Source organism: Dendrobates tinctorius, unplaced genomic scaffold (assembly GCF_039654945.1).
Source record: "Dendrobates tinctorius isolate UK_male_01 unplaced genomic scaffold, ASM3965494v1 ptg000056l, whole genome shotgun sequence".
Lineage (NCBI taxonomy): Eukaryota > Metazoa > Chordata > Amphibia > Anura > Dendrobatidae > Dendrobates > Dendrobates tinctorius.
Window position 1 is genome coordinate 6,878,618 of NW_027361724.1, and position 27,921 is coordinate 6,906,538.

The 27,921-nt window shown below is 45.6% G+C and overlaps 1 protein-coding gene across 5 annotated transcripts in view; it reads right to left on the bottom strand.

Moving 5' to 3' along the window:
* SESTD1 (SEC14 and spectrin domain containing 1) overlaps positions 1 to 27,921 on the bottom strand; it is a 177,524-nt gene that overhangs the window by 97,641 nt on the left and 51,962 nt on the right. For all 5 annotated transcript variants that reach the window (XM_073577473.1, XM_073577469.1, XM_073577472.1 and 2 more), the window contains exons 3-4: positions 27,584 to 27,692; positions 14,252 to 14,342 (exon numbers count right to left, since the gene is read on the bottom strand). In XM_073577473.1, the coding sequence (XP_073433574.1) occupies positions 14,252 to 14,342; positions 27,584 to 27,692 (200 nt within the window). The remainder of the gene's footprint in view (positions 1 to 14,251; positions 14,343 to 27,583; positions 27,693 to 27,921) is intronic.

The window sequence follows — 27,921 nt, forward strand, 5'->3', positions numbered from 1 at the left end:
TCTGGTGCTCCACGCAAAATCCCACCCCGTGGGGTCAGAATGATCACAAGAACGGTGAGCAAAAATCCCAGAACCACGCGGGGGGACCTAGTGAATGAACTGCAGAGAGCTGGGACCAATGTAACAAGGCCTACCATAAGTAACACACTACGCCACCATGGACTCAGATCCTGCAGTGCCAGACGTGTCCCACTGCTTAAGCCTGTACATGTCCGGGCCCGTCTGAAGTTTGCTAGAGAGCATTTGGATGATCCAGAGGAGTTTTGGGAGAATGTCCTATGGTCTGATGAAACCAAACTGGAACTGTTTGGTAGAAACACAACTTGTCGTGTTTGGAGGAAAAAGAATACTGAGTTGCATCCATCAAACACCATACCTACTGTAAAGCATGGTGGTGGAAACATCATGCTTTGGGGCTGTTTCTCTGCAAAGGGGCCAGGACGACTGATCCGGGTACATGAAAGAATGAATGGGGCCATGTATCGTGAGATTTTGAGTGCAAACCTCCTTCCATCAGCAAGGGCATTGAAGATGAAACGTGGCTGGGTCTTTCAACATGACAATGATCCAAAGCACACCGCCAGGGCAACGAAGGAGTGGCTTCGTAAGAAGCATTTCAAGGTCCTGGAGTGGCCTAGCCAGTCTCCAGATCTCAACCCTATAGAAAACCTTTGGAGGGAGTTGAAAGTCCGTGTTGCCAAGCGAAAAGCCAAAAACATCACTGCTCTAGAGGAGATCTGCATGGAGGAATGGGCCAACATACCAACAACAGTGTGTGGCAACCTTGTGAAGACTTACAGAAAACGTTTGACCTCTGTCATTGCCAACAAAGGATATATCACAAAGTATTGAGATGAAATTTTGTTTCTGACCAAATACTTATTTTCCACCATAATATGCAAATAAAATGAAAAAAAAACAGACAATGTGATTTTCTGGATTTTTTTTTCTCAGTTTGTCTCCCATAGTTGAGGTCTACCTATGATGTAAATTACAGACGCCTCTCATCTTTTTAAGTGGTGGAACTTGCACTATTGCTGACTGACTAAATACTTTTTTGCCCCACTGTATGTATATATATATATATATATATATATATATATATATATATATAGATAGTGATAAAACACTCCGGGATCGCCTTTGCTGGGGTCAAAGGTCACGTGCATTCACCATGAAACTCAGGCGCAGAGCTGGGATTCGGGTGTAACTGACCCTGGGTCAGGTTTATTAACGGTGAAAGCAATGCAAAAGGAAATAAAACATAAAACAAATCCTTGCCTGTCCGGCACTAACTAAACAATGGACAACCTAACTACCAACTGGCGGGCTTCTCCCGTCCAGCCAAACCACAGTTGCAGTGGGCACTGCTTCCACTCACGTGTGTCTCTCACACAGACAGGCTCTCTGTGTTCCCAGGCTGAGACACTCACACAACCACCAGGCATCCTTTTATATCCACCTCCCATTATCCATTAGTAAGCAGGTGCGATACTGACCAGACTAGGCCACATAGGAAAGGAATCTGGGCGAGATATACCTGCCCTCATCCACTATTCCCACATGATTCTCACATATCCCCCCCCTCTGCTCAGACCACTCCGGTCGAGCAATGACACCCGCCAAACAGTGCACTCGGGACAGGGCATCTGCATTTCCCATCTGTACCCCTGGGCGGTGCTCCACCGTAAAAGTGTAGGCCTGCAGGGCAAGGAACCACCGGGTCACCCGGCTATTCCGTTCCTTGTTCAAGTGCATCCACTTGAGAGGGGCATGGTCCGTGATCAGCCTGAATTTTCGGCCCACCAGGTAATATTTCAGGGCCTCTAGAGCCCACTTAATGGCGAGGCACTCTTTTTCTACGACTGCATACCTTTGCTCGTGTTTATTCAGCTTCCTGCTGAGATAGAGGACTGGGTGTTCCATTCCGTCCCTCACTTGTGAGAGTACGGCCCCGATACCGGTATCAGAGGCATCCGTTTGTACCACAAACTCACTGCGGAAGTCCGGAGTCACCAGTACTGGCTGAGAGCAAAGTGCCCATTTTAGGCTATAGAAGGCTTCTTCAGCCGCTAAACTCCATTTAATCATGACGGAGTCTTTCCCTTTTGTAAGATCCGTCAGGGGGGTAGCGATGGCTGCAAAATTGGGTATGAACAGGCGATAATAACCGGCGATCCCCAGGAAGGCTTGCACCTGCTTCTTGTTGACAGGTTGTGGCCAGTCCTGAACCGCCTGAATCTTATCAACCTGGGGTTTAACAACACCCCTCCCAATTACATACCCCAAATACCGGGCTTCTTCTAGCCCGATATGACATTTCTTGGGGTTCGCGGTTAGACCTGCCTCCCACAGGTCGTCAATCACTGCTTGTACTTTCTGGAGATGAGTCTCCCAGTCCAAGCTGTAAATGACAATGTCGTCCAAATAGGCCGAAGCGTACTGCCTATGTGGCCTCAGGACTCGATCCATCAGTCTCTGGAAGGTCGCCGGTGCTCCGTGCAGTCCAAACGACATATACACATACTGAAATAGACCTTCTGGGGTAGCAAATGCTGTCTTTTTTCTGGAAGCCTCCACCAGAGGGATCTGCCAATACCCCTTTGTTAGGTCTAGGGTCGTAATATACCGGGCTTTTCCTAACCGATCTATTAACTCGTCGACACGGGGCATGGGGTAGGCATCAAATTTTGAGACCACATTCAGTTTCCTGAAGTCATTGCAGAACCGGATGGTGCCGTCCGGTTTAGGAATTAGCACAATCGGGCTGGACCAAGCACTGTGCGATTCCTCAATGACACCTAACTCTAACATTGCCTTCACTTCTCGGGAAACGGCTTCACGGCGCGCTTCCGGGATTCGGTAGGGCTTTACGTGAACTGTGACACCAGGTTCCGTTACGATGTCATGTTTTATTAGCGTAGTCTGCCCGGGTTTTTTCTGAGAAAAACTTTTGGTTGTGAAGTAGAAACTGCCTGACCTCAGTCTTTTGCCGCTCCGAGAGTCTCTGCAACCCGTACCTCCGGTACGGTATGCGAGCAGACGGGACGGGCCAGCTCCGCTGACAAGGCAGACCGATCTTTCCAGGGTTTTATCAGATTTACATGATAAATCTGTTCAGGTTTCCATTTACCTGCCTGGTATACTTTGTAGTTTACTTCACCAACTCTTTCCTTAATCTCAAAGGGGCCCTGCCACTTTGCCAGGAACTTATTGTCCACCGTGGGGACCAGGATCAACACCCTATCTCCGGGTGCAAACGTACGGATCTTGGCGCCCCCTATCATAGATTCTTTTTTGGGCTCCTTGAGCCTGTATCATGTGTTCTTTGACGATAGGCATAACAGCCGCAATATGGTCCTGCATTTGTGTGACGTGATCTATCACTGTTTTAAACGGAGTGACCTGACCCTCCCAGGTTTCTTTTGCAACGTCTAACAGTCCGCGAGGACGTCGGGCGTACAATAACTCGAAAGGCGAGAACCCCGTGGAAGACTGGGGTACTTCCCTGATGGCAAAAAGCAAATACGGAAGTAAATAGTCCCAGTTCTTCCCATCCTTGTCTATCACCTTTCTCAGCATCTGCTTCAGAGTTTTATTGAACCGTTCGACCAACCCGTCTGTTTGAGGGTGATACACGGATGTGCGTAACGGTTCGATTTGTAACAATCGGCAGAGCTCCTTCATTACCCTGGACATAAAGGGGGTCCCCTGGTCGGTGAGTATCTGTTTTGGTATACCGACCCGACTAAACACATGCACCAGTTTCTTGGCAATCGTCTTGGTGGCCGTGTTACGCAAAGGGATGGCCTCCGGGTAACGAGTGGCATAATCCAAGATGACCAGGATATGTTGGTGTCCACGTGCAGACCGTGGAAGGGGCCCAACTAAATCCATCCCAATCCTCTCAAACGGGACTTCAATAATAGGTAGGGGTACCAAAGGGCTACAGAACCGGGGCTTAGGTGCAGAGGCTTGGCAGTCAGGACAAGACTCACAATATACACGGATATCGTGATGCATGCCTGGCCAAACAAAACAGTGTAATATCCTTTCGGTGGTTTTCTGGACTCCCAGGTGACCTCCCATCACATGTCCGTGGGCCAGGTCCAGCACCTGCCGCCGGTAGGGTTTTGGCACGACTAATAGTTGCACCGTATCTTCCCCCTTTTTCTCTATCTGATAGAGTAAATCATTCTCCAGAACCATGTAAGGATATGCCAGCCTAGAGCCAGGTTCTACGGGTACCCCATTTATCACTTTTACATTTGTCCTAGCCTGAGAAAGGGTAGGATCCTTTATTTGCTCGCTTTGGAAGTCATCTTTCTGAACTTCTAAATCCGGCAAACGGGGAGGTGGACGGCTGTCGGCCTCCTCCTCTTCCCCGGTCTCCTCCGTATCACCCGCCATGACTGAAAACGGGAACTGCAGGTCATTTCCCGCAGACTCTTCCGGGGAGACCTCTTCCCGGGGTTCGGGACCCACACGTGCCCTGGGAGAAGAATCATGTACACTATTACCCGAGGGCATCAACTGATTCTCCCACAATTGCCAGAAGTGGGGAAAATCCCGGCCCAGGATAACATCATGCAATAACGCCGGGACGAGTCCCACTTTATGTTGCACAGACCCATAGGAAGTTGTAATGCATATGACCGTGGTGAGGTACGAACAGGTGTCTCCATGCACACACGTTACAGAAAATTTGTCTGATGGTCCAGTCGGGGGCCGACACCAGACTGGCCTTCACCAGAGTCACCACACTTCCCGAGTCTAACAATGCCACCACATTTTTGCCATCAACAGTTAAATCACACAAGTGTTTTTCCACATCCTTTTGACCGGCATTCACACTCACTACCCGTGCAACCATAGACATGCGGTTTTTAGAGTCTGTGACGTCGCACTGCATGGGTTCAGTAGTGACCGGACAGTTCGCAGCAATATGTCCCATCTCTTGGCAGCGGAAACACCTAACGGGCCCCTTGCTTAGACCATAGTTCGTTACTCTCGGCTTCGCAGTGCGGGCAGTCCCGTTTTCCTCCCCCACTGTCTTAGGGATTTTTCCATCTCCCCTACTTTCTGGAACAGTCTTACCGGTTTCACGTGGAGATGATGAAGAACGAGGTGGGGTAGCATCGTCTCGGAGTCCTTCTGCCACAGAGTAACGTTCAACCAGATCCACCAGTTGATCTGCCGTCGTAGGATTTCCATGGCTTACCCACTTCCTCAGGGCTGGCGGTAGAGCTCTCAGGTACTTGTCCATGACGACTCTCTGGATTATCTCTGGCGCTGTCAGCACCTCGGGTTGTAGCCACTTCTTCGTCACGTGGATCAGGTCGAACATCTGTGACCGCGGTGGTTTATCCGGCTGATAAGTCCATTGATGCACTCTCTGTGCACGGACAGCGGTCGTCACTCCCAGCCGGGCCAAGATCTCGGCTTTCAGTTTGTCAAAGTCCTGCGCAGCTTCAGGCTCTAAGTCATAATAAGCCTTTTGGGCCTCACCGGAAAGAAACGGGGCAATCAGGCCGGCCCATCTTGCCTTCGGCCATTTTTCTCGCAACGCCGTCTGTTCAAACGTGGTCAGGTATGCCTCGACGTCATCTTCGGTCGTCATCTTCTGCCAGTACCGACTCACGTGAATCACTCTCGACTCGGCTTCCAGGTTAACCTCAGGTAAGCTTGCCAAGCGCTGTGCCACCTGCTGGAGAAGCGAACGATCGGTAACTGTCATGTCCACCAACTCCTTCAGCTGGGCCATCATCACCCGATTAGCTTCTTGCTGGACGGCGGTGGACTGTACCAGCGCTTTCACCACGTCCTCCATGCTCATGCTTGCAACGTGATGCCCGCATTCTCCACCACAATGTGATAAAACACTCCGGGATCGCCTTTGCTGGGGTCAAAGGTCACGTGCATTCACCATGAAACTCAGGAGCAGAGCTGGGATTCGGGTGTAACTGACCCTGGGTTAGGTTTATTAACGGTGAAAGCAATGCAAAAGGAAATAAAACATAAAACAAATCCTTGCCTGTCCGGCACTAACTAAACAATGGACAACCTAACTACCAACTGGCGGGCTTCTCCCGTCCAGCCAAACCACAGTTGCAGTGGGCACTGCTTTCACTCACGTGTGTCTCTCACACAGACAGGCTCTCTGTGTTCCCAGGCTGAGACACTCACACAACCACCTGGCATCCTTTTATATCCACCTCCCATTATTCATTAGTAAGCAGGTGCGATACTGACCAGACTAGGCCACATAGGAAAGGAATCTGGGCGAGATATACCTGCCCTCATCCACTATTCCCACATGATTCTCACATAATATATATATATATATATATATATATATACACACACACACACACACTTTTTATATATATATATATATATATTTATTTTTTTTTTTTACAAACACTGCCTGACGTTTTGGATTAAATATAAAATTTAATAGTTCCGTTCCTTTTTGTTCTGTAACCCACACCACGAAGTCATATACTACCAGAACCAGTCCTCCCTATCAAAATGCATAAAACAAGACAGGTGCTGGCAGCTAGCAGTCTCGGGTTATCGTCTGTTCACAGTGACCATATTGGGGTATATACATATATTACATGTATTGGAATCGGAGGTGTATATACTATACGCTCACTAGTTTCCCGTTAACTGGCCTGTTAGTGGAATCAGCCTGCGGCCTCCTCCACTGATCAGTCACTCGCGTAACTGCCCGGACAATAGGGGGCAGCAGAGAGCTCCATAGATAACAGCGGGTGGATCTGCGTGACCTCCCAAGCTGTGACGTTTGACAAATTGGTGGCAGCGGTGGGAATCTGCGTTGTCTGTCCTGTGTCCACTCCTTGACAGTCTGGAACACATTTTCAATTTTTTGATTCGAGTCACAGGACAAAATCACCCATAGCAGACTGTGGGTCCATGAACATGACCAAACAAAAAAAACGCAGGAAAATAAGCAGCCGCAAAACACGTCCGAAAAGTCATCAGAAACGATGCCTCCTCTTTACTCAGTAATAGAAGAATAAACTTACATAAATCATTCGAATTCCAATTTGCAATTAACCCCTTCATGACCCAGCCTATTTTGACCTTAATGACCAGGCCATTTTTTGAAATTCTGACCAGTGTCCCTTTATGAGGTAATAACTCTGGAACGCTTCAACGCATCCTAGCGATTCTGAGATTGTTTTTTCGTGACATATTGGGCTTCATGTTAGTGGTAAATTTAGGTCGATAATTTTTGCGTTTATTTGTGAAAAAATCAGAAATTTGGCAAAAATTTAGAAAATTTCGCAATTTTCAAATTTTGAATTTTTATTCTGTTATGTGACACAAAGTGGTTACTAAATAACATTTCCCACATGTCTACTTTACATCAGCACAATTTTGGAAATAAAATTTTTTTTTGTTAGGAAGTTATAAGGGTTAAAAGTTGACCAGTGATTTCTCATTTTTACAACAAAATTTACAAAACCATTTTTTTTTTTAGGGACCACCTCACATTTGAAGTCACTTTGAGGGGTCTATGTGGCAGAAAATACCCAAAAGTGACACCATTCTAAAAACTGCACCGCTCAATCTACTCAAAACTACATTCAAGAAGATTATTAACCCTTCAGGTGTTTCTCAGGAACTAAAGCAACGTGGAAAGAAAAAATGGACATTTTAATTTTTCCAACAAAAATTTTCTTTTAGCATCAATTTTTTCATTTTCACATGGGCAACAGGATAAAATGGATCATAAAATTTGTTGGGCAATTTCTCCTGAGTACACGATACCTCATATGTGGTCATAAACCACTGTTTGGGTACATGGCAGGGCTCAGAAGGGAAGGAGCGCCATTTGACTTTTTGAATGGAAAACATGCTGGAATATTTAGTGGTTGCCATGTGGCGTTTGGAGAGCCCCTGTGTGCCTAAACATTAGAGCTCCCCCACAAGTGACCCCATTTTGGAAACTAGACCCCCCCCATGGAACTTATCTACATGCATAGTGATCAGTTTGAACCTCCAGGTGCTTCACAAATTGATCGGTTAAAAAAAAAGTACTTTTTTTTTCAAAAAAATTTTCTTTTAGCCTCAGTTTTTTCATTTTCACATGGGCAACAGGACAAAATGGATCCAAAAATTTGTTGGGCAATTTCTCCTGAGTGCACCGATACCTCATATGTGGTCATAAACCACTGTTTGGGTGCACGGCAGGGCCCGGAAGGGAAGGAGCACTATTTGACTTTTTGAATGGAAAATTAGCTCCAATCGTTATCGGACACCATGTCGTGTTTGGAGAGCCCCTGTGTGCCTAAACATTGGAGCTCCCCCACAAGTGACAACATTTTGGAAACTAGACCCCTTATGGAACTTATCTAGATGTGTGGTGAGCAATTGGACCCCCAAGTGCTTCACAGAAGTTTATAACGCAGAGCAGTGAAAATAAAAAATTATTTTTTTTCAATAATGATTTTTTAGCATGCTATTTTTTATTTTCACAAGGGTAACAGGAGAAATTGGACCACAAAAGTTGTTGTCCAGTTTGTCCTGAGTACACCGATACCCCATATGTGGGGAGGAACCACTGTTTGGGCAAACAGCGGGGCTCAGAAGGGAAGGAGCGCCATTTGACTTTTTGAAATGAAAATTACCTCTAATCGTTAGCGAATACCATGTCGTGTTTGGAGAGCCCCTGTGTGCCTAAACATTGGAGCTCCCCCACAAATGACCCCATTTTGGAAACTAGACCCCCTAAAGGAACTTATCTAGATGCATAGTGAGCACTTTGAACCCCCAAGTGCTTCACAAAAGTTTATAACGCAGTGCCGTGAAAATAAAAAATATTTTTTTTCCTCAAAAAGTTATTTTTTAGTGAGCAATATTTTATTTTCACAAGGGTACCAGGAGAAACTGGACCCCAAAAGTTGTCCAGTTTGTTCTGAGTACGCTGGTACCCCATATGTGGGGGGGGGAACCACTGTTTCGGCACACGTCGGGGCTCGGAAGAGAAGTAGTGACATTTTGAAATCCTGACTTTGATGGAATGGTCTGCGGGCATCATGTTACATTTGCAGAGCCCCTGATGTACCAAAACAGTGGAAACCTTCCACAAATGACACCATTTTGGAAACTAGACCCTCCAAGGAACTTATCTAAGATGTGTGGTGAGCACCTTGAACCCCCAAGTGCTTCACAGAAGTTTATAACGCAGAGCCGTGAAAATAAAAAATCATTTTTTTTCCTAAAAAAAAAAAAGATTTTTAGCCAGCAATTTTTTTTTCCACAAGGGTAACTGGATAAATTGGACCCCAAAAGTTGTTGTCCAGTTTGTCCTGAGTACGCTGATACCCCATATGTGGGGGGGAACCATTGTTTGGGCGCACGTAAGGGCTCAGAATGGAAGTAGTGACGTTTTGAAATGCAGACTTTGATGGAAAGGTCTGCGGTCATCGTAACGTTTGCAGAGCCCCTGACGTGCCTAAACAGTAGAAACCCCCCAGAAGTGACCCCATTTTGGAAACTAGACCTTCCAAGGAACTTATCTAGATGTCTGTGAGCACTTTGAACCCCCAAGTTCTTCACAGAAGTTTATAACGCAGAGACATGAAAATAAAAAAATCATTTTTTTTCCACAAAAATCATTTTTTAGCCCCCAATTTTTTTATTTTACCAAGGGAAACAAGAGAAATTAGACCACCAAAGTTGTTGTGCAATTTTTCCTGAGTACGCTGATACCCCATATGTTGGGGTAAACCACTGTTTGGGCATATGTCGGGGCTTGGAAGGGAGGAAGCACCGTTTAACTTTTTGAACGCAAAATTGGCTGGAATCAATGGTTGCACCATGTCGCGTTTGGAGACCCCCTGATGTGCCTAAACAGTGGAAACCCCTCAATTCTAACTCCAACTCTAACCCCAACATACCCCTAACCACAGCCCTAACCCCAACACATCCCTAACCCTAATCCCAACCCTAACCCCAACACACCCCTAATCTTATCCCTAACCCTAATTCCAACCCTAAACCTAGTTCTAACCGTAACCCTAATTCCAACCCTAACTCTAATTCCACCCTAACCCTAGCCCTAACCCCATTTCCAACCCTAATGGAAAAATAAAAATAATTTCTTTATTTTATTAGTTGTTCCTGCCTACGGGGGTGATAAACGGGGGGTTTATTTACTTTTCATTCTATTTTGATCACTGTGAGATTTTATCACAGTGATCAAAATGAATGAATGAATCTGCAGCCGGCGGGCGCACTGCGCATGCGCCCGCCATTTTCCAAGATGGCGGCGCCCATGAAGCAGGACCGCGGGACACCGGGAGCCAGAGGGGGACATCGGAGGTACCGAGGGGGTGATGGGGGAGTCGGAAGGTGGGTGGAGCCTAGAGAAGGGGGAGTGGAGCTGATGATGACGGCGGCGGCACACTGCTGCCGTCAGTCGGTATCGGGGGCCAATCGGCCCCATGAGTCGTGGGGGGGGGGGGGGTCGGATCACAGTGTCCAGCCACGTCTGATGCTACTGCAGCATCGGCCATGGCTGGATAGTAATATTTCATCAATGAAAATTGATGAAATATTACAATCGCTCTGATTGGCTGTTAAAAGTGAAACAGCCAAACAGCCAATCAGAGCGATCGCAGCCACGTGGGGGCGAAGCCACGCCCCCTGTGGTGAAGAACAAAGACCCCTGTATTTGCGGGTCGGGTGACCTTTTAGTGACCCAGGTCACCTGAACTGCAGGGGGGCTTTAAAGTCATGACGCCACATAGGCGTCACTGGTCAGATTGGCACCAGTTTTCATGACGCCTACGTGGCGTCATTGGTTGGGAAGAGGTTAATAATGACAGTCTATTTAAGTGTTCAAAAAAATGGAAATACTGGTCTAATCATTTCCCCTGACAATTTACTGATGTTTTGCATCCAGAATACTTCCTAACACAAGTAATATGAGTAAACTAAATAACATTGGACTATTGTATTTAATAACTTTGTATATAGTTTCCCAAATTAGGGATTTTGTTGATAATTTGTGATTAATTTTATGTTATCTTTGTAAGTTTACCATGCCCAGAACTATTTACCAACCAGAGTTCTTTACCAATGTACCTGTCCTTTCCTGCACTTACCCTTCATTTTCCCTTCCCCTTTTTCCCTATGGATATAATATATATACACACGTTTTCAATGTAATGATAAAAAGTTAATAAAAATATTGAAAAACAGAAACGATGCCTCAGGGAAAACAAAGCCGGCCTTTTCATGGAGCGTCTTCCGCTTCAAATAATGATGCAGGTACATGGTCTAAAAGATGCCATGTGCACATACTCTAAGGGTGTGTGCACACGCTGCGGATTCTGCTGCGGATCCACAGCGGATTTGGCCCTGCGGATCCGCAGCAGTTTTTGCTGCGGTGTACAGTACCTTTATTCTCTATGAGAAACCGCAGAAAGAATTGACATGTCAATTCTTTCTGTGGATCTTTCCGCGGATCTTTTGACCTGCGGATTTTGAAAATCCGCAGCGTGTGCACACAGCCTGAGGGTATCCTCAGAACCACCACAACCAAAAAAGGCAGCAATCAGGGGCTAAGGACCTGCAATCTGAGAGAGACACGAGTCCAAAAGAAGTAGGATGAACAGATACATGAAATGTAGAGAATCTTTGGAGTCTCAGGTCCTATTATTTCCTGATTAGGAGAAACAATCTGTGCTGTACAAACGGACAAAGAAGGTCAATTATTCATGACAACAGCAGCTCCATAACCTAATAATTCTGTACAGCAAAGAACACAAAAGAATAAAAAAGACACAGAAAGAAAAACCGGTTCAGTGATCAAATTATTCCAACCCGAGGGGTTTAATTCAAGGGCACCATTGTAAAGTCAATACTTATACATTAACCTCAAGATGAAGCCTGTCATGTTCCTTTATATATCAAATAACTCAATATTAGACTCACGGCGATTATTGACTTCTGTCAGGCGCTTGAGGTGCTGAGGTGTTCAGCCTCGGAGCTGGTCGTGGAGATTTTCTCTTTCACTTGAAGAGGCGCCTCAGGGCAAAGAAAAACGCATTTTATTTTAATTGTTGCCACGGGTTGTGCGGCCTGAGTGACAGGCGCGGTGGGAACGGCAGCGCAGGCCCCGGGCCTTCTTCATTTATCCACTATTAACCACGCTCAGAGCCTGGAGCAAGAGCAGAACCGGAATACGAGAACCACCAGGTCAGACGCCAATAACTGATGTGATTACTGACCAAGGAAGAGGGAAAGGAGACTAAGGTCCTGATACATAATGTTCATTCCTTTCACTTTTCCAAGAACAATAAAAATAGCAAATATCTGGAGGAAATAGAGCATTATCCTGCACATGTCTGATGGGTGCAGGACAAGACCAGACACAAGATAATGGCTAGGAAAACCACTGCTCAGCTATCAGCTCCACTCCCTGTAAAAACAATTATGTTTGTCATGCCTGAATATGTTATTTCAGTGAAACTGCCGGACTCGCTTATCACTGGTGGAAACAATAGGATGTTATGAGGGAAATATACAGTAGTTCCAACATGATTGCCTAGGCACCGGCTAAGGTCTGTCGGCAAACTCACAACTAAGGAGAAGACCCTAGAAAGTCACATATGAGACTATAAGTCAAAGGTGTACAAAGATGGATGTGGCTTCATTAGGTTGTTGGGAATTATAAATAGGCAATACCACATAAAACCAATCCATAGAGGATAAGGCTGGGCCGGCGATGCAATTCTCAGACAAGTCATGTGACCATAATCATCTGCGCCAGTTGTCACGCCATTATTCTGAAGCTGAAACTTGCTTGCAAAAGTGACTAAACAGACTCGTGATAGTGGTTGCAGTAAGTCACAATGTGAAGCTGCTCACTATCATTAGACGCAATGTCGTGTGCGATACCACAATCCTCACGTCTTGCAGCATCTTTAGCCCAAACCTTAATAGAAACCACCAGATTCTGAGGAGGTCTAGGGTGTTTAAGAAGTTGGGATCTGATAGTCCTGGTGGTGTAGAACTGGATTAATACACTACTTCACCTGGTGGAGGTGTGAGCTTTGTGTCATCGTCCTCTCCACATTCCCATAAAGCTAAAGGGTTATTATCATCACAAATGGGTTAAATTGCAATGTGCTTGTAAAAACAAGCAACTTTGCAATTTACCACTTATTAAAAATCCTCTCCAATTTTAAGAATTGGGTGATTTTTATTTCTAGGCCGGGTGCCCACGATCCGGAAGAAGCAGCGCTTTGGACGCGGCGCATGTTTGCTGTGTCCAAAGCGCTGTCGTCTATTGAACGCAGGTGAATCCGCATGTGATCACTGAGACGCGCGGATTCGCCTCGTCCAATACATGACAAGCTGCGGTCTGGAGAGACGCGCCACATGTCAGTCTCTGCAGGTGAGCCGCGGACGTCTCAGGACGCATAGTGGACGTGGGATTTCTTGAAATCCCATCCGCTATGCTGTAACATCTGGACATTTCGGGTTGGACGCTGCAGAAGTACGCAGTGCCCAACCCACAGCAACTCCGGATCGTGGGCACATACCCCTATAGTTTGGAGCTTGCTGCCAAGGTTAATGGCCACTTCTGCGGTCTAGCGGAGGTAAGGAGTGTGCACTTGCGAGCTGTTTGCTATAAAGGTTGTAAGCGCTGTATCCACTAAAAACGATAAGGACGTTAACAGTAAGCGTATGGTATATACAGCTCCGATTCCCAGGCATGGAATATGTGTACATAACCCCAATACGGTCACTGTTAACCCAAGCACTACTTGCTGCCACCACCAGTCGTTTATACAAGCCGATTTGACGCCTGTATAAACAACTGGTGTGAATGATGGATCTTGAGCTAACTACTTTTACCTTTAACTATAATACTGTCTGTGATGATAATGAGACTGCTGAAAAGTTTTCAGTGGAAAAAAAAGGTTACACGAGTCTAGTATTAAGCTTTGTAGTCAATGTGAAAAAGGCAAGATTTCTGTTATTTGGAAGTTTTTTATGCAGATCGTGATATGGAAAATTAAAAAAGAAATCCTCAAACTAAGAAAAACAGCCATTTAAGAAAAACCTAACAAACAATAGCAATAGGTCATTTTCTCACGACACATTTCGATTAAGTGTAGATTGAGGATATATTAAATTTAAAAAAAAAAAAGTGAATTGTATTGTTAGAAAAAAAATTAAAAAGGAAGAAAATGTAATCATTTACCTGGAGCATGAGAACGACAGTCTTCACTACATTCCACTGTGACTTTCTTCCATCCACAATGACGGTAAACCCTCGAGCTTTACATTTGTCGCTGAAAAATAAATTACATTTTTATCAGATTTTTAGATACCGGGAGAGCAAATCTTCTGTTAAAAAAAAATAAATAAATAATTGTTCATGGCAGCGTTGAACTTTTCTTTTATACTTCTACTTTAGCTCTACTTACTACATTTGTTATCATGAAAAACTGTAAATTATGGGGGGCTCCATCATCATACAACACAACGAAGAAGTGTCCGAGCCTACACCGCTCAATGACACTTTAAATTCCAGTCCGGCACTTAACCATTTGCCACGGTGCCAAGAAGAGAACAATTTGTTCAGCAACGTTCCGGTCGCATTCTGCAGTATATGGTCCCCACCGAAGGAGACAAATACTGTAAACGTGACCATAACGAGGAATTAAAGAGAGTTTAAGTCTGAGAATAATTCTGTAGGCTATCTGGCATATAAGCCCCTTATAGATTAGCACCAATATGGAATGTCAAGACATGAAGGGGCACATACACATTTGATAGACAGGGGTCTCACCTCTAGGACTCCCAACTAGAGGTTGAATGGGGTTCCCTGATCTCCCAAATCAAGTGGCTGCAACATTAAGAAAAGACTGAATGGGTGGGTGCAAGATTCTGTTTGCACAGTATATACTTTCCTCTACATGCAACACCAGGAAGGAAAAGTTTAGAATTCTGGAAATCACAGGATGGATAGACGTGTTAGGCTAGTTTCACACTAGCGCTTTGGAGCGCAGCGACGGCCTGCGCACGGCCGCCGCTAAGCCCCGCCCCCTGCCGCGCCTCCGCCGGTAGCTCCGCCTACCGGCGCATGACGCTGCATGCGTCCTGCGTCCCCTATCTTTATCACGGGGGCACAGGCCGTGCACAGTATGCGTTTGGCGGCGCATGCGTCCTTCTGATGGTGCGCCGACCTGCGCCAAACGCAACCTGCTGCAGTTTGGTTGCGCTCGGCGCACCGTCAAAAAGGCGCATGCGCCGCCAAACGCATACTGCGCACGGCCTGCGCCCCCCGTGATAAAGATAGGGGACGCAGGACGCATGCAGCGTCATGCGCCGGTAGGCGGAGCTACCGGCGGAGGCGCGACGTGGGCGGGGCTTAGCGGCGGCCGTGCGCAGGCCGTCGCTGTGCTCCAAAGCGCTAGTGTGAAACTAGCCTTACTGATCTGTAAATGATGATAAAAATGGAAGCAAAATTTTCAAAATATCTCAAATTTAATCAATGTCAACTACAAGCTGTACTCGCAGGAATCCCCGCACTTACACACCTCGACTGCCATCAGTGAGGTTATTAATGGTTGACGTTCTGCCGCGCTGAATGCACTTCTTAGGCAAATCATCAAGATCCGCTGCTGGCAGCTCCTTTTGCAATTGACAACCAATGATGTCCCAAATGTGCTCAATGGGAGAGAAGACAGGAGCCGCCGCAGGCCATGGTAGCACGTTTCAGCCATGCCAGCGGTTTACCGAAGCACGAGCACCATGTGTTGAAAAACGGCTCCTGGAACACTTTGCAGAAATGACTGTTCCACGACCAAATCAATGTAATGCCGAGCTTTTATTGTACCAGGAATGAAGAACAGAGGGGTCCAGAAAGCTTACGTTATGCCATCCGACATGATTATTACGGGAGCGTGACTGATGTGATGTTTCCCTATGAAGGCCTCTTCATAGCATTGCCCACATGGTCTCCAGATATAGACCAAAGGCTGGAATTGAGGTCTAGCCTCTTCAGCGATGAGTCGTGCTTTGTCATGGATGCAATTTATATAAGTTAAGGTGCCATCCCAAAAAAATTTTTTCAGCAATTGAAAAAATGTGAAGAATTAATGTTTACATTTTCTTAAAGAATATTATCATTTGTTTTTAATTTTGTAAAATATGAAAAATAATTTTAAAAAGTTTGGCATTTCCACTTGTTAACACTAGGGGGAGCAGCTACTGAAATTTGGCACAAAAACTTAGTGTACAACTAGCTCACATTACTGCCCTGCAGTAAATATGGGCGGAATCTGCTGACATGGGTGTGGTGTCTCTCCTCTCCTCCCCTTCTGGGTGTTTGCTAAGAGAAAAGAGAGGATGACATCTAGGAACACAGTGAGCAGCCATTTTGATGGGGCCTGCAAAGTTACTGACTGTCTTTGCATGCAAAGTCTGGATCAGAACAGGCCATCAATCAGCAGAAATGTTTCCTGGATTTCTGTGAAGCAGACAAGCAGACGGTCCATCCATGTGTATAAAACACAGCGCTCTATGTACAATCCCTGGCACTGAACAGGGTGCCCCCCATAGACCAGCACACTGCTCCCCTGAAATACTCTGTGCTGCTGTCGCCCTGCTCCTTCCACTATATATCAGGCCCCTGTCGCCTCACTTTCACACATCGCCAGGACAGGATCTGAGGTGAGGAATGGGGTCTTCGGTCACCGAGGATGGCAGGCCGCAAGGATTCTGGGAGCAGGGTGACAGCAGCACAGAGTATTTCAGGAGAGCAGTGTGCTGGTCTATGGGGGCACAGAGGGAGATATATGGTGGAGGAGCAGGGTGACAGCAGCACAGAGTATTTCAGGAGAGCAGTGTACTGGTCTATGGGAGGCACAGAGGGAGATATATGGTGGAGGAGCAGGGTGACAGCAGCACAGAGTATTTCAGGAGAGCAGTATCACACGGGATAGGATTAGATACACGGTTCAGAAGATTAGATACACGGCTCAGCAGTCAGTATCACACAGAAGAGGATTAGATACACGGCTCAGCAGTCAGTATCACACAGGAGGATTAGATACACGGCTCAGCAGACAGTATCACACAGGATAGGAATAGATACACTGCTCAGCAGTCAGTATCTCACAGGATAGGATTAGATACACGGCTCAGCAGTCTGTATCACACAGGATAGGATTAGATACACGGCTCACCAGTCAGTATCACACAGGAGGATTAGATACACGGCTCAGCAGTCAGTATCACACTGAGAGAATTAGATACACGGCTCAGCAGTCAGTATCACACAGGATAGGATTAGATACACGGCTCAGCAGTCAGTATCACACAGGAGAGGATTAGATACAAGGCTCAGCAGTCAGTATCACACAGAAGAGGATTAGATGGCCAGCAGATTGCCAAGTGTTTTGAAACAGCAGGGGGCAGCTCCTCCTATGTTTTGCAAGAGCAGGGGCAGCAGCTGGCCGGGTGTTTTGGAAAGAGCAGCTCGGTCTCCAGCAGCTCGTCCTGGTTCCTCTCCTGCAGTTGGTATGTGCAGAGTGAACATCCAAGCCCTGTTATGCTGGAACAGTACAGCATCCAGGGCTTGCAATAGAGTGTAAATGGAGCTAAAAGGAAAGCACTGGGCTCTAATAAGATGGCGCCTGGCCACACCTACAGCGATGAATTGAGCTGTCCACAGGGGCGTCAGTTCACTACTGATGCAGCTGCAATGAAAGAGATAGGGTCGGGAGCCGAAAAAATGTCTTATGCCCAGGGACTGCCGTAAATGAGCATGGAAAGTGTCGTTCAGCAGCCAGAAAGGTAAGATGGCAGCCCCCAGTGGCTGAATTAATACAGTAAAAAAAAAAAACATACACACCACTGAGTGAAGCTTAAGGGCCAACATCTTTTTATACTATTTTCTTTTTTACATTAAATTATGAAAAAACACGGCACCTTCCCTTTAAATTCTATTTTCAGAATCTTCCTCCACGTTCTCTACTATTTTCACAAGGCTGTTTAATCTTAGCCATTAATTTGCAATTCGTCTCCTGCTCTGAGGATCACCTCCGCCGGGAGGTGTGAAGGCCCAGGAACGCGCACGGTAGAGTTCTGCCCATTACATGCACAGCTCCAGGATGTTAGAAACTTTGTTATTCAGATTCTCTCCATAGATGAAAATTATTAATCGCATGCGTCCGTTTTGCCTATTTGGGTTAATGCCACGTTAGTGAGCATGCGCAGTCTCTGCTCTATTCACTACATATAGGGTTCATGCCTGCACATGCTCAGTACAGCTCTATTTACACTGGGGACAATGTGTCCCCATTTTAGACATTGAAAGCTAGCGTACCCTGAGCAATCACACATATATCTTTCATCCTGTTCATAGGTGATCAATGTTATTTATAGGACAACCCCTTTAAAGCTATTTTAACCCTAAAGGTGTTGATAAACTTTAGATGGCCGAACAGAGATCTCTCAGGACTCCTCCATATACACAGGCACTTGTCTCATGTGAATTTCTTATACACTCAGCTATTTTCAATAGGGGAGGACTGCTCATTTCTACTAGACACCTCTTATGGTGACATATCTCCGGGGGGGGGGGGTCAAATCGAAGCATTAAAAATTCATATTCAAACATATCCAATCTCTCTCTTACCCTTTCCCTGCCTTCTACAATACCCTGTTTTGGAAGAGTCAGGAGCCCCCCCCACACATCAGGTGGCATGCAGGTCCGTTAGACAACGTCAATTGAAGGTGTATGAAAATCTTACAACTACACAATTATAAGGGAGAGCCTCCAACTTTTCAGAAAAATCTTAAAAAAAAATAAAAAAACAAACGGGGGTGGTATGTAAAGAAATCAAAAATGGAAAATTTTCAGTGAAAAAGTTGCAGAAATGCGAATGTGTACGTACAACATTTCTGTAGGTCAAACAAGTGCAGCCTCAATTCACTGGTTTCTCCAGATGTATTCATGTTATTAAAAACTAGCACCTAAAAGTATAACATGAGGCAACTTCATTATTTTCTGTGAAGATTTACGACTACTACTTATTTTGTACCAGGAATCTAAACTCTACAAAGAGCATTCGCCTTCCGGAATCCCATTTACAAAATCACACTCAACAAAACATAAAAGAAAAAAACCTAAAGACTGAAAATAACCCACCCAGTTCTGGTGTCCATCTTATTTGCATCTTTCTGTATATACGGTAGTTGTTTTTCTTCTTCTGACCATTGACATACATAGAAACAATCCAGGTAGTAAGATTTGGTGAATATCTGGCCATTGCCTATAATATAGTTGGAAGTGTCTAGTCCTTCACCTCTGCTTAGACGCAGAGAATAAGAAGGTGCCAAGAACTACAAGCAGCTATGCCTTCCTTAATCCCTGTAAGGGGGTATTCTGAAGATTGATATGTGGTAAATACCAAATAGTAGAAAAGACAGCGTCTCAAACGTTGGTGAAAAAGAATTCACATTTTATTCTGCCTCCTGTGGCAACGTTTCGATCCAAAGATCTTTCTCAAGCTTGAGAAAGATCTTTGGATCGAAACGAAATATGGACTTTTTTTTCCGGGATGAACTCCCTGGATGTGATGTGCGTCTTACTTAGTGTCCTGTAGGACTCTGGCTATATGACGTGCGGTTTAACTTATAATTTTTGATTGACTGATAGGTGATAAATGCGATTGCTTGGCCACTCACCGATCACTGGCGAGCAGGGCTGTGGAGTCGGTAAGCCAAACCTCCAACTCATTAATTTCCATGACACCAACTCCGACTCCACCAAAACGGGCTCCGACGCCACGACTCCGACTCCACAGTCCTGCTGGCGAGGGGGCTAAGGTTCCCCGGATCTGCGCACTGAAGTTACAGTTTGGTTGGCCTCCAGCAATTGGACATTTACCATCTATGTTGTGGGAAGGTCATAAATGTCCTTTATAAGATAGAAAAAAAAAGTACAAACCAACATTCAAATATGTTGTCTCAAAATCCATTGTTAAAGTGGCAAAGTGCTTGTAAAAATATTACAAATCCTCTCTATTCTTTAGAACGCAGGCATTTTAAAATATCTTTGTTCAATTTTCATTGTGTAAGTTACCGGCCACCGCTGCAGTCCAGTAGAGTGGCCGAGCATGTGCAAAGCTAACAAGCGCTTTTTAAAAAAGCTCATAAACAGTGATGAAAAGCTGGCAGGATCCTTGGCGTGCACGATCTCACCAGCTGCCATGTCCACGCGCAGCTCAGATTCTGCCACAGCATCCAAGAGTGCACCGTTCAGACCAGCGGAGCAGTCACGCCACTGGAGCAAACCGTTCAGACCCCGCAAGACCACGCCGCCTACAGCAAACAGGAAGAGGCGAGGCCGGGGGCCGGTGAGCTCCCGATGATGAAACTTACAACAATCCTTTCATAGCCTTTATATATAGTAAGAAGGGGGCCATATTTTAATTTCAGGGCTTCAAGAGTAAAATCAAATGCAGTTTTTCCCGCTGCTGTCTAAGGCTATGTGCACGGGTTGCGTTTTTGCAACATTTCTTCATGCAAATTTTCAGCTGCGTTTCACAGTACCAGCAAAGTCCATGAGACTTCAGAAAACTCATGCACACAGTTTTGTTTTTTTTTCCTGATCGTTTTGTCAAAGGGCTGCGTTTTTGCAAAATGCAGCACATCACTTCTTTCAGCGGGTTTTCCCCATTGAAAGCTAAGGGCAGGTGCAAAAGGTGACAACACCTGATGAAGTTGAATCAGATTTTTTTTTTTTAGGCACTAAACTGTATCAGCATGCATAATAGATAATGTACCCTGACAAAACCGCAGTAAAGAAAAAGCAGCAAAAACAACGCTCAAAAAACCTGCAGTTTTTAAAGCAGCTTAAACGCAGCCTAAAATTGGCATTAAAAAAAAACAAAAAAAACAACACGTGAACATAGCCTTACAGCGTTTTTGCTGCAGATTTCACCAATACTACTGACTGGGAAATACCTGCACCAAAACGCAAGTAAAAAAAAAAAGCAATGAGAATGTGCAGTTTATTTTTCTGCCAAGAAATTTCTGTACTAAATACTTAACGTGTGCACATACTCTTAGTGCCCGGTTATATTAACAAATATACCACATTTTTTTACAGCCTGTATTGGAGTGATATGAAAAAAAGGATAAAAGAAGGATTAGTCCTTCGCCCCCATACCGTTATGTATATAGTCAGTCAGCAGCAAGAGTCTGCCGGTCCAAATATTTTTTTCTCTTCTTGCAGTGCAACATTCCTGCCCATCCACTGTACAAGAATCTGGTACATGGCCCCTTGCAAACGGAGCGGCGCCACGCGGCCCCTTGCAAACGGAGCGGCGCCACGCGGCCCCTTGCAAACGGAGAGGCGCCACGCGGCCCCTTGCAAACGGAGAGGCGCCACGCGGCCCCTTGCAAACGGAGCGGCGCCACGCGGCCCCTTGCAAACGGAGCGGCGCCACGCGGCCCCTTGCAAACGGAGCGGCGCCACGTGGCCCCTTGCAAACGGAGCGGCGCCACGTGGCCCCTTGCAAACGGAGCGGCGCCACGAGGCCCCTTGCAAACGGAGCGGCGTCACGAGGCCCCTTGCAAACGGAGCAGCGCCACGTCACTCATGTGAGCATAGTTGTACGACATGTTTCCCACTCCATTCATTGCCAATTGGACCGCCAGGAGAAAGCCAAGCACAGTGCTTAGTTGTCTCACACAGTCCCAAAGACAATGAATGGAGGGGAAAAGGAGCAAGCGCACCTCAGCTCCACGCGGGTCCCTGGGTTCCAGACGCCTGATCTTGGGATCGCTGGGGGTTCTAATGGTTAGAGCTCTAGAAATCAGCATGTTAGGATATGGGATAACTTGTTATTTTTGAAATAACCCTTTAATTTCAGGTACAGTTGCTGCTGCTAATGTATTCACATCCTTCATGTTTGCCCATACATGCCGCTCCCTCTTCATATAATCATGGGTGGTAACATATATTTACAGCTAAAACTGCACATTGAAAACAAAATCATACAAAGCAGCATCATAAAAAAAAGCCCGGGATGCAAATGTGTGCCGATTTTCACAGAAACAGCTAGCTCCACTACATCTCATCCAGCTGTACATCTCACCACCCTACACGGGTTTGCTTTGCACTACGATTACAGCTGGAGTCCTGGGGGTGTACTGTTCAATGTCATTTATGATATTAAGGGGACAGATCATCCTCTGCCAAGATAAAAAGTAGCATTGAGCAATCTCCAGTGACCATATAAAGGCATCAGACCTTGGGGGCTTTACACTTGCCAACTAACTATTGTGACTAATATCCTGCCTTAGTCACAATACTGGGACATTATTTCTAATAACAAAAATTCTACTTTTGGAACATAACGTGTAATGTGGAAGAAACTGTATAGAAGTATACATAAAAAGTGCAACATAGTAATAGGCAAACATCCAACAATAGAACAAACGGTGAGAAACCTGCATTACAAATACTGATGGTCTGCAGAATACGGATTGCCGTAATGCCGAGCTACAGCCTAAAAACACGTAAAAATGGAAAGTCATCATAACCAGATCCCATTTCATTTTTCAAGGGTTCTTTTAAAAAAATGCAAAGAGCAACTATGGATAACAGCTAGACTTTTCCCTTTTTCCTCTGGATTACTTTTGTCAAATCTCCCCCTCTCCGTTTAATCAAAGGCTGAAGAGTAAGCGCCTTAGTATGAAAGTTGGGGGGGTTAGTGAAAATGGAAATACTGTTAAAAAGTCACATTTGATAAGGTTTTGGGAAGAAATTCACCAGTTTGTGACAGTATTCTGGGGTGTAAAGGTCCCAAAAGGCATTTAAAAAAATGATAGCAAGCTTTCCTAGACGAGGTATGATGAGCAGGTTTGTCCAAAAACTGGCAAATTCTAGCAAAGATATACAGTCATGGCCAAACATTTGAGACTGACACAAATTTTGGTTTCCTTATAAGTTGTAAGGCTAGTTTCACACTACCGTTTCCGGGCGCAGCGCACTGCCGCCGCTAAGTTCCGCCCCCGGCCGCGCTCCCACCGGTCAGCTCCTCCTTTGATCGCATGACGCTGCATGCGATCAGTGTACCCTATATTTAGCGTTGGGTACGCTGGTCGTGCGCTGGTACACTTTTGCCGGTGCATCGGCCCTTTTGGCGCTGCGCCGATGTGCGCCAAATGTACTGTGTTGCATTTTTGTGCGCTCGGCGCAGCGCCAAAAGGGCGGATGTGCCGGCAAAAGTGTACCAGCGCACAACCAGCGTACCCAACGCTAAATATAGGGTACGGTGATCGCATACAGCGTTATGCAATCAGAGGAGGAGCTGATCGGCGGGGGCGCGGCTGGGGGCGGAGCTAAGCTGTGGCCGTGCGCTGCGCCCGGAAACGCTAATGTGAAACTAGCCTAACTTCAGTGTTTTTAGATCTTTTAGCCGGTGGTTTCCACGGTTACTGAAGTACAATAATAAAGTGGTCATAAGATTTTAAACTTTTATTGACAAATACATCAAGTATAGGCAAAGACATTGCAGTGCTGACCCTTATTTTTCAAGACTTCTGCAATTCACCCGGTCAGTTGAATATTGGCTTCTGGGCCAAATCCTGACTATTGGCAACACATTCTTGACTAATCAGTGCTTGGGAGTTTATCAGAATGTCTGTGCTGTTGATTGGCTACAGGTTCTCAACAAGATTGAAATCTGGGGGGGGGTTGGCCACTTACCCAAAATTTCAATGTTTTGTTCACCAATTAGTTATCACTTTTGCCTTGTGACGTGGTCTCCATCATGCTGGAAAAAGCATTGGTCATCACCAAACTGCTCCTGGACCGTTGGCCGAAGTTCCACTAGGAGGGTGTTTAGAGCCCATACTTTATTCCTGGCAGTGTTCTTCGGTAAAATTTTGAGTGAGCCCCCTCCATGGATGAAAAGCAACCCAACACATTAATGGTTCAAGGTGATATACTGTTGGCATGACAAAGAAATCGTGGTAGTGCGCACCACTTATTCTCCAAACAATTAAGGTATTCCTTCAGATGTCCCAAACAGTCTGAAGGGGGCATCATCAGTAAACATAACTTCACTAAACTTTAACACAGTCCTCTGCAGTCAAATCCCTGTACTTCCTGTAGAGTTATTTTCTCTGATGAAGAAAAGGTGAGGACTGATAGGAGTCCGGTGTCATACCATTAGAAGACAGGAGCACTGGGCCGAGCTGAGCATTCCTGTGTATGGGCGAGTTGTGAAAGATAGCGAGTCAATAGTTCAGCCAACAGTTTTGTGTGTGATGGCCATTTGCTGCCCCTAGAGACCTTTGGCAGTGGATTATCTGTTGTGAGATCAAAAAAGGAAGTTGATATTCAATATCTCCAATCCTTCTCCGCTCACATCATCTGTCTGGGAAGACCCTTCACATCAGAGGGCTGATAGCAGGGCTGTGGAGTCAGAGCCTGTATGCATTTTGGTGGAGTCAGAATAAAATGGATCAACTCCAACTCCTAAAATATATAATACATTGGGTACAGTAGCACAATGCAGGAGGTGCTGTAAATGTTTTCATAATAACTTGGAAAAGTTATGAAAAGTCCTATAAATGTCTGTTCTGTTCCTGATCTAAGGATCTCAGCTTTTAGTTGAGATGAATATGTGCTGCACTTTATGTACATGCTCAGTAGTGACCGGTGCTGTGGAGTCGTAGTGGAGATGAATCTGTGCTGCACTTTATATACATGATCAGTAGTGACCGGTGCTGTGTGTCGTTGTTGAGATCAATCTGTGCTGCACTTTATGTACACGCTCAGTAGTGACCGGTGCTGAGGAGTCGTAGTGGAGATGAATCTGTGCTGCACTTTATGTACATGCTCAGTAGTGACCGGTGCTGTGGAGTCGTAGTGGAGATGAATCTGTGCTGCACTTTATATACATGATCAGTAGTGACCGGTGCTGTGTGTCGTTGTTGAGATCAATCTGTGCTGCACTTTATGTACACGCTCAGTAGTGACCGGTGCTGAGGAGTCGTAGTGGAGATGAATCTGTGCTGCACTTTATGTACATGCTCAGTAGTGACCAGTGCTGTGGAGTCGTAGATGAGATGAATCTGTGCTGCACTTTATGTACATGCTCAGTAGTGACCGGTGCTGAGGAGTCGTAGAAGAGATGAATCTGTGCTGCACTTTATGTACATGCTCAGTAGTGACCGGTGCTGAGGAGTTGTAGTGGAGATGAATATGTGCTGCACTTTATGTACATGCTCAGTAGTGACCGGTGCTGAGGAGTTGTAGTGGAGATGAATCTGTGCTGCACTTTATGTACATGCTCAGTAGTGACCAGTGCTGTGGAGTCGTAGATGAGATGAATCTGTGCTGCACTTTATGTACATGCTCAGTAGTGACCGGTGCTGAGGAGTCGTAGAAGAGATGATTCTGTGCTGCACTTTATGTACATGCTCAGTAGTGACCGGTGCTGAGGAGTTGTAGTGGAGATGAATCTGTGCTGCACTTTATGTACACGCTCAGTAGTGACCGGTGCTGTGGAGTCGTAGATGAGATGAATCTGTGCTGCACTTTATGCACATGCTCAGTAGTGACCGATGCTGCGGAGTCATAGATGAGATGAATCTGTGCTGCACTTTATGTACATGCTCAGTAGTGACCGGTGCTGTGGAGTCATAGATGAGATGAATCTGTGCTGCACTTTATGTACATGCTCAGTAGTGACCAGTGCTGTGGGGTCGTAGATGAGATGAATCTGTGCTGCACTTTATGTACATGCTCAGTAGTGACCGGTGCTGTGGAGTCTTAGTGGAGATGAATCTGTGCTGCACTTTATGCACATGCTCAGTAGTGACCGATGCTGTGGAGTCTTAGTGGAGATGAATCTGTGCTGCACTTTATGCACATGCTCAGTAGTGACCGATGCTGTGGAGTCTTAGTGGAGATGAATCTGTGCTGCACTTTATGTACATGCTCAGTAGTGACCGGTGCTGTGGGGTCGTAGATAAGATGAATCTGTGATGTACTTTATGTACATGCTCAGTAGTGGCCGATGCTGTGGAGTCATAGATGAGATGAATCTGTGCTGCACTTTATGTACATGCTCAGTAGTGGCCGATGCTGTGGAGTCATAGATGAGATGAATCTCTGCTGCTCTTTATGTACATGCTCAGTAGTGACTGGTGCTGTGGAGTCGGCCCAGGAAAATTGAGGAGTCGGAGTCAGGGAAAATTGAGGAGTCGGAGTCAGGGAAAATTGAGGAGTCGGAGTCAGGGAAAATTGAGGAGTCAGAGTCAGGGAAAATTGAGGAGTCAGAGTCAGGGAAAATTGAGGAGTCAGAGTCAGGGAAAACTGAGGAGTCAGAGTCAGGGAAAATTGAGGAGTCGGAGTCAGGGAAAATTGAGGAGTCGGAGTCAGGGAAAATTGAGGAGTCGGAGTCAGGGAAAATTGAGGAGTCGGAGTCAGGGAAAATTGAGGAGTCGGAGTCAGGGAAAATTGAGGAGTCGGAGTCAGGGAAAATTGAGGAGTCGGAGTCAGGGAAAATTGAGGAGTCGGAGTCAGGGAAAATTGAGGAGTCGGAGTCAGGGAAAATTGAGGAGTCGGAGTCAGGGAAAATTGAGGAGTCGGAGTCAGGGAAAATTGAGGAGTCGGAGTCAGGGAAAATTGAGGAGTCGGAGTCAGGGAAAATTGAGGAGTCGGAGTCAGGGAAAATTGAGGAGTCGGAGTCAGGGAAAATTAAGGAGTCGGAGTCAGGGAAAATTGAAGAGTCAGAGTCAGGGAAAATTGAGGAGTCGGAGTCAGGGAAAATTGAGGAGTCGGAGTCAGGGAAAATTGAGGAGTCGGAGTCAGGGAAATTGAAGAGTCAGAGGTTTGGCTTACCAATTCCACAGCCCTGGTTGATAGTTTTGGCCAACTTTTTCTCTAACTTTAACTTCTATGGAAACTAATCTTAAATTTCACCGTAAAATGTTATTCTCTTGGGCAGAAATGTGAAAAATCATATAAATAGAAGTAGCACATTTTATATTGGTTTACGGCATTGATGGAAGGTGGGGTCCCATCTTTCACAGCCCATATATTACACCCAAGCATAACTTTCAATAATATGTATCGAGAGAACCCCTTTACACATACTTTGTTTATGCTGACTGCAGTTTTCACTGTTGCCAAAACACTTTGATATTGGCCTCGCCCATGGTATGGCTTTATCATCTACTCTATATACAAATACATCCCCGTTTATATATCGATTCCAAAAAAAATGTTTCTGGATAAATAACTTGACAGGTTAATACTTGGTCTTCCTGGATTTGTTAAGAATAGTCATTGCTAATTCTAAGTCCACCCAGGCAGTTGAATACAAAGTTGACAGGCCGTGGCGTGCTTTTCTTTAACTGTTTTACTCCTGAATTCTGGTTTTAACCGAGTAAAAAGGAGACAACACTGTCTGAACATAAAACAAGTTGTAAAAAGCTGGATGTGACCGGCGCTAAAAGTTCACTATAATGTATTCATGCCAGAGGTAAAAGTCACCTTGGGATGCTGAGCAGGTAGTCCAGGGTGACACTCAGCTCATCCATATTTGTCTGTTCGGAGCACAATGGGATTGTCAGAATGAGGCCGCTTCTTCTGTCCTTTCCGCCTGTAGAAAGAATGCACAATGTTAGCGGCAGGAAGGTGCCCTTTGAGTCTTGCTGGGTTCTACTAGGAAGAGAAAAAGAAGAGTTTTGGCCTCTAACCAAAAGGCATAATTATTTGGAAAAGGCATGTGGGTCACAATGTATAATTTAGAACATAATAAGGAGAAAAACTTTAAAAGCTGAACCATTAGTAAGTGTATAAACGCGATAATGATAGGCAAATAAAACAGA